Raw genomic sequence first — 13596 nt, 5'->3', positions numbered from 1 at the left:
CTTCCAGTGTCTTTTCATCCGTCGACAATCTACGGCTTGGTTTTTGTTCTCTCGACAAACGCACTTGGTGTCCCTTCCCCCCGCCCCCAAATTTTCAATACCTTTTAGCTTGGAAACCCTGCAACACCGAGAGGGAGCCCCCCCCCCAGGAGTTTGGTACCTTTCAGACGAAACCCTGCTGTGACACACAGTGACCTTAATACAGTATTATTTAGACGTTTGTAAACTAGATCCCCGTTCATGAGAGAAGGGTTAAGAGGAACGAATGTTCAGAAAAATACAGCTATTTCCTTCTGCAGTTTAAATCCATCATCGTTTTTAACACTATAGAACGTTAAACAAAGAAATGTAACTTGCACTGAGGTGTACAACCTAACTACTGTATGGACAGTTACTTATGCACTACTTCCCACATTTCTCCTGCTCAGATGTGAGCTGAGGAACCTGCAACAATCACCACAATGTACTCTTAATATACTGTACCAGCTTTTTATCTTAACTCAAAGTAAAGTCAATCTTCTTTACCAACAATTCCCATAAACTAGTGCTCCGCCTTATCGCCAAAGAAAGTAATTTCAAACTGTTGCTTTCTCCATTATCAACTGGCAGTGAACAAATGCAACAATGTGGCTAAACACTATCCCAAACCCTCATCATGCTTTGACCTGAATGCAGTCTTGTACCACATAAAGATATTCTTTATGCCAGTACAGTATATTGGAGCCAATCTAGTGTTCCTATATTTAAAGTCATACTGATGATGAGATGGAGAACTTCCATGCCCAAAGAAACTAGTTTCTCACCCCCTTCTAGTGACCTAGGAAGCTCAGAAATAACACAGTAACAGATGTATTTGTTTTCAAAAGTTTATTTATTAATACAAAACCCCTGTAAGATGTGTTCACAGCAAATAAAAACACTCCATGGGCTCTAAGGCACCCAGCTGTATAGTGTTGCTATGGAAGGTAGGACTGTTTATTTAAGGATACTTGACAAGGATATAGACCAAAGCACTGAATACCTGTGGTACTATCAGTGCACAATTTCCCTGTTCAGTAAGACTAGTGTGATAGTAATACACATTCTATTCAACATCTTATGCCATGAACAGAGTAATGATACAGAGCCATTTTGAAAAGGCACATGCAGAAGTGTTTCCAGAGGTGTAAACTGAACAGTCAATTCCTGGGGCAAGAACTGCCCAGTGTTTGAGATAGGAAGGAGGAATATATTTAAGTTTTATCCTTAAGTCAGTAAATTTTCAGAACAATTCACTTTAATGCCAAGAACAAAAATAATGAACAGAAGATGTAAAATTAACAAGTGTAAGAACTGCACACTAATACACTCAGGTGAAATACTACTACACTAAGTTACAACTTGCTAGTATTTTCCAGGTTACAGATTGCCTCCAGTCTGTTCTATATCATAAAAATAAATCAAAGTACAGTACTAGCAGACAGGGTAGGGAACAGATCAGAGACAAAAAGATGGATTTGATATGAACAGCTTCACAACGCAGTCCTCAAGTTTAAACTGAACCGCTATCTTGTACAGTTACTGTATAACATTCAGGTATTTAATCGTTAAATCTTATTCATGATATCTTTAGTGTAGCTTGGGTTTTCAGTTGCTCTTCTGAAGCACTTAGCAAGCTCACATAACAATAGATGTAAATTTAACTGAGTTTCCTATTCTGTGCTGTAAGATGCAGCCAGGTTTTGTTACACAATTATATTAAAGTGATGAAAGTTCATAATTTCTGAACACTAAATTAGCAACATACATTTGTTTTTTGTTTTCTGTAAATATACAAAACAAGCCTTAATTAGCTACAAATACAAAAATACTTTGAATTTTACAATGGGTAAGGAGACAAACTATGTACATACTGGGAGAATATTAAGCCTTATTATCAGTCTAGTATGTCTACCTGAACACAGTCAACACAATCAAACTGAGTAACCACTTTGCTTCATTGCACTAATATCAGTATGCTTTTCCCAGAATGAGAATCGATCAGTGTTGTTAGCTCAACAGTTTCATAATCTTAAGAAAAAGATATCTAAAGTGCTTAAGGCATTTCCTCCTGTCACCATATCCAATTTCATTAAAGTGATATGGGACTACTCTGCTGAGCGATAGCAGAACTAAACAAGTATTCCTCAGGCTACTTCACAGTAATTATCCCAGTAAAGGAGAAACAAACTATATGAATGCATGTTAAGCGCCTTCAAACGCTTGTACCGCATTTGGAATAAATATACATTGCAGATCATTGAGTTGGAGAAAATTCACAAACCGGATAGACTGTGTGTATATGCACATCAGGGATGAGGATTCAGTTGATTTTCCTTTTGGACCATACTCAGCAGTTAGAACCACCTTATAACTAAACGGCATCATTAGCATTTTAAAGATACCTCAACAGGATCGTGAATAGTATTTTTAAAATCTTTGATATACAATCATCTTCCATATAGTATTGTCTCTTGATCTTCAAAGCAATTATCAAAAGTCTTTATTTTACACAGAGGCAAGAATAATAAAAACTTGAGGTTAAGTGCTCTAAGTACAAAAGGAAGTAGGAAGTAGTGTCAGAAGTACAGGTGGAATATTGCACTATTTGGTGTCAGGCTAGAGCCAATGGTGCTTCTTGACTGTTGAAATACATAACACTAGATTGAGGATGGCTTTTGAATGATATGAATTCTATTGACATGAGAAACTTTTGTCTGATTTGCTGCAAGGGGACTCTTTGCAAGAGGAAAACTGAGAAAATCAATTTGACCAGTAAAGCTACATAGAGAACTTTGATGAAGCAATTTACATAGTTCATCTGAATAATTAAATATCTACATTTCTAAGAGTGCACTATCAATTTATCAAAAACTGAAAAATACAAATATGCTTTTTATCCTTTGATGGAATTCTCTGGAAAGAGCCCCCAAATCCACTGAATGAGTTTTTTAAAGATTAACACCAAGTACTGCATTTCAGGATACCACCTGTAGCCTCATTATATACTTCTGATACTCTGAAGGGAACACAAGAATCATGGAGCATTCAAAATTGGAATGTATAATCTATAATTTATATTTTATATTTAAGGGAAAACATTTTAAAAGCATGAAACTGATCATTAGCAACTTCAATGCTAAATACTATGCTGTGTAAAGGCATCTGATGCACCCAATAGTTGATCAGTTACATAACTCCATTGAGCATAGTTTCCCAGGCTCAACATAACTACAAATGTATAAATGTCAATCAAACTTATTTATAGATAAATTAAAGCAACATGACTTGAATGAATTCTTGGCATAAGCTTACTTCCTAGGTGTCTCCCCATTCAGAAAAACTGGAGGGCTGTTTTGTATCAACATGGATGAGACTGGATGCCAGAGTGTGGCTTAATCCCTTAATTATAGAATAAACTGGAAATTTAATGTACGAAAATTGGAAGCATTAAAAAAAACCTCCTTAAGTTGACTGTTAGAAATACTATGGGTTTTCAATAACTGGAATACACATGGTATCTTCTATTCCACAGAATTAGTGGACACTGTGCCCAAGCACTAGCTTAAAATGCAGTAGTTCTAATGACTATGGAGATACTGGAAATATAACAGTGTTGCCTGACAGTGTAGTAGTTACCCTGAACCAAAGGACACTGATAAAACTTAGTATTTGCATTCCTTCACCTCCTATTTTAAGAAGTTATAGAAATTTAGACCAGCTTTTGAAAATTCTAATTTTTAAAGCTTCAGTGCATGATCCCTAGCTACGAAGTGGATATTAGAAATCCTAGAGAGAGAAAGCAACAAAGGCTTCTAGGCTAAAGTCCTAGCTGTCTTTGTTATACATAGTACTGACATAATCAGGCAAGCATCCATAAAGACAAGCAGTCAAATTTAGTCTAGCAGTAGCACACACCTATAACCTCAAATATCCCCTTCTCTTAAGAAGAGCTGTTTTCCTATAACACAAGCAGATTCATGGTCAATCCTGCTAACACTTCATCTCTGCTCCAATCGTTTTGCAGTATCGGTGCTTGGGCCTTAGAAGTAGCAGCAACACATTAAACCATCCCTCACCAATGCCTAGCATAGTTAAACTAGAAGGGGAAATATCACTGGGCAACATTGGTTAGGCTGCTAGCAGAACCACTTAATCCATTTTCACTTTTCTGCATTGTTCTCACAGCAGTTGGCACCTGAAGTCCTGTTGTCAATGTGAGACCACCACACCAAACCTAGAAAACAGATGTTTCAAAAAAATTTAAGCAGGGTTTTTTTTATGTAAATAGACAACTAAAGCGTCTACATTCAGGCAGTATTAAGTGCATGGAAGGAAGGGAGTGTTAGATCTCTACATGAAAAGGGAGATAGTTTGAGGAGGAGAGCCATAACTCAGAACTGACTTGATGGCAAGTAATTATTATTATTATTACATATATTAATTATAGTTCAGATTCTGCTATGTTAAGAACCTGAAAGCAGCCCCAAGTATCTGTAGCACTGAAGTAAGTTTTCTGTATTGTAATTTTTTTTGTAAGAATTAACTTAGTTAATAATGAAAACAGCAATTCAGGCAGCAGCTGGAAAGAGAGTTAATCATGTAATAACTAATTAGATACTAACCATGAAGCCTGGTAATAATGGTTGGGTAAATTTTGTCTTGAAGGTATACAACAATTGCTTTGAACTTGCATTATAGAAAGAGAGTTGACCTAAAGAGGAGGGGGAAAGGTTAATACTTCAAAGAATATCAGTTTATGCATTCTTTACATTTTATTTCAATCTCTTCACTGCCAAGAAATCAGAATCAAGTTTTACAACAGAGTATTTTATGAAGACAATAACACTCAGCAAGCAACAAGAAATGTTATTTTACAAATCTTGCAAAGTAGGTCCACATAAAAGCAACAATGTTACTCTTAGTATATGAGACCAACTGTTGCAATAGCTCATAATTATTTTGTTGGTTCAGATAAGACGTTGGTTCAGTCTACTGTCTGCAACAACTGCTAGCTAACTGCTTTCAAATGTGTCACAGATGGAGATGGTTCAGAATGGTTTGTTGATCAGGCTCACAGGTGTTGTACAGGTGCCCTGGATTACACACCCCACCTCCTCCCATGGGCACCCACTTAGGGAAGGTGGAGAGGCAGGGAAGTCCATGATGCTGTTTCTGATGGGGCACCCATAGAAGGAGGCATGGCACGGAATCTTGGGCACCTGCAGAGCCTGTGGGCCCAGTCCACTGAACCACGGTAAATGCTCATCTTTAGTCACAGACTCTGCCAGCCATTCCCACTTGAATCTAGCATTTCATAAAGCAGAGGCATACAGACACAGGGTATACAGGGAATTCATTCCACTGCCAATACTGAACCTATCCTAAAATGTCTAATTGTATAAATTAACTTCTTATTCATCCTAGATCTCTCATTTCACAGAACAACCCTGGGTTCTAGTGTAAGACAACTATACGAAAGGTTGGTACAATGCATGTGAACAGCAACAGGAAAGTTGGAGAAGCCATATCTGAGATAACTCCAAGCATATACAATACAGTTGTTAGTCTCAATCAAAATAGGGCTACTGAATCAATAACAACTTGGTAAATCAACATATATGTAACCTGCTAATTCAAGTGCTAGCAAGTATCGACTACTGAATTTAGCCTCAACAGCACTAATCATGATTGTGATAACATAATTAAACCATGTTTCTCTGTTCTTCACCTCTAATATATTTAAAACAGATTTGTCCTCAAGAATGGCTACATGGTGGTATAAAGCCACATCCAGATTTTTAAAATGTAGCTCAACAAATCTAACTGAAATTCTCTTTCTACTGTTGTGCAGGAACTATTTCCTAGAAACAGCCATTTTTCAGCAAATCCCTTTGGGAAGATTTCATGTAATATCCATATAACTAACATGAGAGGTAAACCAGTGCAGCTACTTAAAATAATACTCAAATTGCAAATTTTTACTGCTGGTTTTAGATGGTGATGTGATGCCCTTTCTACCTATAATTCAAGACCTGATTCAGAGCATGAACCATTGTAAAAACAAAATCTTAGTTATCAGCCATGACTGCATGGGAGACCATATTCTATCTTCCTCCAACTACAGTCATGCATATTTCAAGCCAGCTCATGAACCTGGTAGAAGTGGGATAATCTTTTTCCTGCTTGCAATTTTTCTGCCACGAGTTACCCACCACAGAGGAAATGGGCAGTGGTGGTTTTCCATGGTTGGCTTCCTGGCCACCTGAATATTATGTGTAATGGTCTTCATTACCCTGTTTAGGCAAAGTTTTGTGTTACATACTGTACATAAACAGAGTTGATTGGTGTCCCTTCTCTACAACATTCTTGTCTTGCTCCAGAAAAAACATCCAGCAGATCAAGAATTCCCAACATGTGTTTACCACATTATATAAATTGTTTTAAAGAATTACCTCCATCAAAGTCGCAATAAATTCCTATCCTGTCAGGAACTGTGGCATCTAAAGTTTTTGCTTTATTATTGTGTTTGGCAGCAAATGTAGTCTGGAGCCAGTTATTTATATGCACACACCAGCTTGTATTGGTCTTTCCCAGCTGATCAAACTTTCCCATGCTTTTATATGCTACTCCTACACTGTAGGATTTACAGTCCTTCTGAGCTTTCACTTCCCAGTAGTGTTGTCCATTTTCAATAGTAGTATCTCCTGTAATATAATCAGTGAAAACACCAAGTTGTCCAAAGGTTAAGAACACATACAAGTTGATCAAGAATTAAACACATTATCAGGAGCATAAGCTACAAGTTATGTATGTCAGTGGAAATACAAAACCATTTGATATTCTGTACATACAATTTGAGTAAAATAAAGAAATTTTACAGCAACAAAAAACTTACCTAACACTGTGTAGGATTCTCCAGTAAATCTATCTCTGCTGCCCCGTATCAAAGGCGAGCGGGAGCTAACTGATGACCGCTTTGGAGATGGTGTGCCGCTTCTGTAATGTGACAAGGAATTAGTCTGTGCTGTGCTGCAGTTTGCAAGAAGTGGCATCACAGTACATAAATAATGGCACAATTTAATGGGAGAACATTAGCTTAAACACTAAAAAGAGGAATATATTTCAAAGAAGCATTTATGGTCATGTACAGATCACATGCTATTAGGGAATGTATCTTTTTTCCAGCTAGCCATGCTTCAAGCCAATAGACAGACAATACAAATAGCCATGCATAGAAAAGGCAGATAAAACCATACTGTGTAAAAACAGAAGTATTACTATTGTAGAAGAATGGGAAGTATACATGTAGGACAAATGAGTGAAAATGAGTATGCAGTGTGATTCTGGAAGGAAATGTCCTCACAAGAGTAACTAATATTTGTCTGCTTAGAAGTAAATATCCTGAAATTAAACAGAACCCCAATGTAACCTACATGAGGACACTACCCAATTCCTGGGAAAGCTGATGCAACCAGTCTTACTGATCTTTTAAATTACGCTGGCTATAGTCGAGCAGACTTAATTTTAAAAGTAGTTTCCCAGAGGATAGCCTATTGCAGATATTTTTAAAAATACCTGTGGCAGAACAGCAATAAGTATCAAGATAATTACACTGCTATTTTCAAAATAAAATCCTATTATGGAAGCTAAAGACATCTGACGTAACATCAAAATGAAACATATTTAAAAAAAGTTACTTACCAAAAGAAAGAGAGAAATAAGTGAAGCATGAAAAAAATAGCAAAGCCAAGAAATTAAAGCATATATTCAGAGAAATGAGGAAAAATACAGTAAAATTTAATCCTACTCCAAGAATGAAATACTATGAAGCCTACTATCTTCTGCTTTCTACCATAAAAGCAACCTTAGGTTCAGTACCACATCATGAAGAAAAATAGCATGTTTAGATACAACGATTAATCATGCCCGCTTGCCCCTCCCTAGCAAAATCTATCCAAATGACATCATGCTATTTTTCAGCCAAGTGCTCACAAATCCCTTCACCCAGAAGGTCTTTATATTAACAGCCTTTACAAGTATGCACAGCAACAGATACATTTTTAAAAAATGATGCATCTGAATCTACTGATCATCTGCATGAAATATAAGCCAAATTGCCTATAACCATATACTGTTATCATGGCATCGTGTATCCTGGTATTTGAGCTGTTAAACCACCATAACAATACCTCTGCCATTTCTTTAGTGTTTATTTGTTCAAGCAACAAAGAATACTACTATAGATCCCATGCAATTTCTTTAGGAGAAAACAAAAATTAACTGCAAAATTTCTAAATGTGTTATTCTGGTTGTTTGTAGATGGCAGAACATATCAAGGTGGGCATCCCTACCGCTTTGGGCACAGGGCTCTAGTCTGTAGAGTCATGGTTTTTCTTCTAATGATATCTAGTGATACAAAAACGGAGCTTTCGGCTACAATCTTTCACCACCACTGACTGCTACTTCGAAGAGAAATGAAAATACGTACCATGATAACATCAGATATTGTTAAATCCAAGTAACTGGAAAAAGGCATATCAGGTAAGGGTCTCTTTTGTTAGCCGTAATAGAAGGCTCCAGACTAAAATGCTTCTTCAGAAAGAAGACTTATTAATGCAGAGAATATAAGACTAAGGAACTTGATGATGAAAAAATAAGAATTTGCCTAAACAAACTGCTTATTTTAGATGATTTTATGGAAAGCTAATGTGGTTTAAATCTTAGACTGTAAAATCCCTCCATTTATGTCAGACGGGAAAGTGACAGATTTAAGCCCACAATCCCATTATTATAGAGGAAGTGGGCCTCTACATACTATAAATATCACAGGATTCAACATTTGTTGAAAGCTAGAGGCACTTGTATAAGTTCCCCTTTCTATATTTTCTGCTGATCGTTTCCATCCTATAAATGGCTAATGTGTAAAGTCCCACAGTGCCTTAAGAAGCTTTTCAGAAAGGCAGTTTAGAAGGTGATATAAAAGGGAAAAACATAACCGAAAGATCTACACAAAGCATAGTTGTTTGTCTACTGGTAAAGGCTGTTGGGTTCATGCCAAGTTCAGAGAGCAAGAATTGAAAGGAAAACACCGGAGAGTACAGCTGGAGGCTAGACCCTATGGCTAAAGGAGGTACATTATCACCTTGTACTGTTCTTCAGAAGGGAGATCTGGCCACTGTTAGATAAAAATAGGTGGTTAAAACACTACTCATGGCTACACATGATTTTATTTTTAAAAAGCAGTAAGGTACTATTTGAAACTACTTCAAAACTATTTCCTTATCAATATCCGTAGCCATTGAATGCTCTTCATAGTCAAGCCATTTACTTACAAATGAATATATAACAGATTTTTTTAATAAAATTTATCTCAATTTGTTAAATATAGGTTTTTTGTGTTGTAATCTGTTAAACATGACTTGAGTTCTATGGAGGGGAAATACCTATTATATTCAATTTCCACCTTTTGCACAATTTGAATAGGCTGAAATAAAGGATTCTAATAAAAGATGCAACTAACTACCTACTTAGAGCAGAGCTTCATATAGCTATTTGGGATTTATGTAGCTATCCAAGCTTCTCTTTGATAAATATGCTTCCTAAAAAGTTAAAATGCAGTCTAAGTGTATGATTAATAAAAGTAATTATGGCATTCAGTAAATGCTTGTTGAAGGCAATATAAGAGAGAGAATATAAAATCGTATATTTGTAATGTGTTACAGAGCCAATTTGTCTTCATAAAATTGAAGTTATTTAAACAGTGTTCATGTAATCTTCATATATCCTTTTTAACACATCTGAACAGGCTTGTTCACTTATGAATACACAGCCATACAGTAGCAATACTAAGGATAACAGTAATTTTCAAACTAATATCAACTTGTTGCAATTACATAACACACTTTTGGGGCTGCCATGTATACTCCCCCAACTGCCTTTCTCCCCAAACAACCATGGTTAACCACTTGCTTTACTGACTTGGAAGAAGGGTAGTTTTTTGCAACTAGAAAACATCTTTACACCTGAGAGGTGTGGATCCTGATCCACCCAACAGGCATGGATCCACCCAATCCTGTTCCTTATGTGCAGGAGAGCATGTGCCTCACATTCTGGTAGGGGCTGTTCTATGCCCCCTCCTGCACCCATTTTGCAATCTGACAAGCATGACAGCTTACTACATGCCAACAGATTCTCATATTTGTACTTTGGATTTTATTTTGGGTTGAAAACAAAGCTACTATTCAGAAGGGTACCAACTGCAAAGGAAACAATTTCCATTTTTCTAATACACTAGTCAGTCTTAGGAAAGTTCAAGATGTCTGAGATGTGAAACCCAATAAAATAGGAACATACAGATATATATGCAGAGCCAAGGGCCAGGAGCATGATTCTCTTAAGTTCTTAAATCCAAAAGGAGTATGAATATGCCATTAATACATTATTTTCTTTTTCCAGACAGCTAATCCATTTTTAGCCACACAGAAAAAAATCTGATTACATTGCTTTGTGATATTGTGGCACTTTTTTTCAGAGCAATGGCACTTCTCATTTCTATCTGTTTCTAAGGCAGCCTTATAATGCTAGTCATATAAACGTTTAGTATCAAGGACATTGGGTCACTATGTTTAAGGTTGTATTTCTACCTATAATACGTTTTGCATACAAAGAGCTACTAACCGATAAAGCACAGGTTTATATTTACTGTTTCAGCCTTTACATAACATCTAAAGTTACTTCTAACTAGAAGTGCAGTTTTCATTACCTGCCTTTGTTCTCTTTTCCTTTTATTTTGTTTTCTTGGCTTTTGCCTCCAGTAGAGTCCCACTCAACATAGGAATCTTCAACTTTCAAGTTAAGATGAGATGATGAACCATCAAGATTAAATGTAAGAGCTGACAAAAAGTAATATGTTGATCAAAATTTATTCACAACTTTTTAATTAGTATTAAGGAAAATAACCTCTTAAAGAGGTTACCAGATCCCAATTTAAGGCCAAATACATAATCTTATTCACAGCTATCCTTCTACCAAACCAAACACAGATGAGAAAAATATAAGCAATTATTTAATAATCCTCCGATATCTACTCAAGAATATTTCTAACATTTACTGCCATGTATCCTGTGTCTATAAGGTAGGCAGTATCATTCCCTGAGGCCAGGAGTGTTCAATACAAGCCAGCAGTCAGAAATGAGTCACTGTTCCTCACTGGAATTTGTTTTTGTGCACATTTAATCTTCATTAATGCCAGCTAAGCAGAATAATAGAGCCTATGTTGCTGTGCTTGCCTTCATTTTTGGAAGCTAAACAATAGCTGTCATACTAAACAGACCCTATTCAATCAGAATGCATCACAAATAATTTTTTGGTACTTCAGCATCCAAGCTCTAAAATTCTTCTAGGAAAGGTCATCAAGCATCTGGGCACTGCTCAACTTGAATACAAGCACATATCCAGCACAGTATAAATGCAATCCAATTTTAAAAAGATATCTGAAAATAATATTAATCTACCACTGAGCAAAATCTTATTGGCATAACCCAGACTGGGTGCAGGAAGGATTTAATTTAAAATAATTAAATGATCCCCCTTCCTTTTAGGTTCAAAAGTCCCCCAGGGAGCCGTAGGACCTGAGAAGCAGAGACTATAATTAAACATTCCCTGCCAGAGAACACAGGGCGACCATTTTGCAAAGCCAACGATTGGCGGAAGGGGTCATCGACTTGCAAGGCGCAGACCTGGTCGGCGTCTGGCGAGGGCCCCCCATTGGAATGACTGTTTTGCGAATCACTGTAGCGATCGCAAGGGGTCATCGTTATGCAGATTCGTTGTTTGGTGGGGTCGTCGTCTTGCGAGGTACCACTGTACATCTAAAGTCATTACCCTATAAGAAAACTTTTGAAGCTGTGTGTGCAATTCAGTTTTTAGTAATTTAGCTCAGATTGTACTTTTCAAGTCTTTCAATTGAGTTCTTGAAACTTTATGCACATATATTTTATATTGTCATATTGTTGTGTTTTTATCCATGTAAGCTGCCCCGAGTAGACGTTGTGTAGAGGAGCGGGGTAAAAGTCTAATAATAAATAAATAAATAAATAAAATGCAGCTGCAATGTTTTGCTATTAAAGTCTCCCCTTTCCCTCTGCACTCTTGAAGATGTCAAAGGCTTTCCGAGGGAGCACAAGGAACTTTGAAACATAAAGAGAGGGTGATAGGAAACTTTTAATTACTTTAATTAAATGCTTATGGCACCAGAACCAGGTTATGCTGTCATGAAGTTATGCAACAGGATTTCCCCCCATGAAAATAAGACTGGGATTAGCTGAAAAGCCATGAGTGATACTGTGGTATAGATAGCCCAGTAACACCAGGGTAATGCATCTTCCATGGGAGGCCCTAAAACAGTAGAAGCTACACAGAGCAATGCACCTTCCTAAAAATGCTCTGCCCATGTTCCAGTCTTAGAATAGCAACATGGTTATAAACAAATTATATGTGTGCATATGGAAATCAGAAAGCTCAACTGTGAGCAAGCCAAGTTCTTTCTAAAGATAAAACAGTGGAGACCTTTCATGCTTTACTCTTCAAGACTTGAAAGATGCCCTTAGACGTAAATTTCTGAACCTTTTTAATTTTACCCTGAACAAGTGGCCACAATCCTAGTGGCATTTATGCTTGCATAAGGGAAAATGTGCATGTTGCAGCAGCGACTTGCCACTCACTAACAAGGTGCTCACTGTGTTCCTAGGCACATGCTCAGGAAGACACCTAGTGCCTCATGAGTAGCAATTTGCTACAGCAATTTATAGGATTTTCCTACACAAGAGTAATAAATCAATAGGGTTTGGGCCTTTGTGGCAGCAAATCGTACTACGAAGCACTTTCTAGGCCACTACCCAGGACTAGGACTCTGGAGATCAGGGTTCAAATCCTCACTCTGCTATGGAAACTCACTGGTAAAACCACTCTTTAAATACCATACTTGAAAGCCCTGTCAGGGTCACTCTAAGTTGCTTTTGACTTGACAGCACACAACAGCAACAACACAACTAATAATTTCATATGTGACAGTAAACTTGTTCGTGGATATGCAGATGACGTCTTTAGCATGTGCAAATTCAATCCAAGCTAGCAAGAATTATCATGAACTGAAATAAACTCCAGAGAATTGGCCCTCATTCTATATCTTCTATTTTTACCTGAGTAATGCTTCTTGCAAGTTGCTGAATATCATAAAGCTTGCTTTTCAGCTACAGAACTAGCTCAAAACAAACGTAATATATTAAGCTGAGACACAGCTACTGCCTAACAGTATTGAGACAGTATGTGAATTTTATAGCCAAGCTGAAAGCTGAACCTGCATTTCCCATATTCAAGATGCTATACTATACCTTTGGTCTCTAAAGTTACTGGGTCAGAATAATCCCCAGCCACAGCTTTGTTGCAAGCTCGAACACGAAAGTTCATGTATTTTGAATCAAACCTGAGACCTGAAAGATGAAGAAACCTTCAGATATACATTATCATTATGAAGAACAAGTAATAAATGGTCTACAGTTACATACAGAATTAGGT

The 13596-nt window shown here is 37.0% G+C and overlaps 1 protein-coding gene across 6 annotated transcripts in view; it reads right to left on the bottom strand.

Annotated features, from left to right (window-relative positions):
• Positions 1–852: 852 nt before the first annotated feature.
• Positions 853–13596, bottom strand: part of FSD1L (fibronectin type III and SPRY domain containing 1 like) — a 46398-nt gene continuing 33654 nt past the window's right edge. For 2 of the 6 annotated variants that reach the window (XM_020801447.3, XM_078384842.1), the window contains exons 8-14: positions 13413–13511; positions 10784–10913; positions 9164–9196; positions 6917–7017; positions 6474–6725; positions 4644–4732; positions 853–4255 (exon numbers count right to left, since the gene is read on the bottom strand). In XM_020801447.3, the coding sequence (XP_020657106.3) occupies positions 4133–4255; positions 4644–4732; positions 6474–6725; positions 6917–7017; positions 9164–9196; positions 10784–10913; positions 13413–13511 (827 nt within the window). In that variant the 3' untranslated portion in view covers positions 853–4132. The remainder of the gene's footprint in view (positions 4256–4643; positions 4733–6473; positions 6726–6916; positions 7018–9163; positions 9197–10783; positions 10914–13412; positions 13512–13596) is intronic. The other 4 variants (XM_020801450.3, XM_078384843.1, XM_072991986.2 and 1 more) reach the window with 3 other exon arrangements.

The sequence above is a fragment of the Pogona vitticeps genome, chromosome 2 (assembly GCF_051106095.1).
Source record: "Pogona vitticeps strain Pit_001003342236 chromosome 2, PviZW2.1, whole genome shotgun sequence".
NCBI classification, from domain to species: domain Eukaryota; kingdom Metazoa; phylum Chordata; class Lepidosauria; order Squamata; family Agamidae; genus Pogona; species Pogona vitticeps.
The sequence above is the reverse complement of the archived record's forward strand: the minus strand, read 5'-3'. Positions and strand labels throughout refer to the sequence as shown.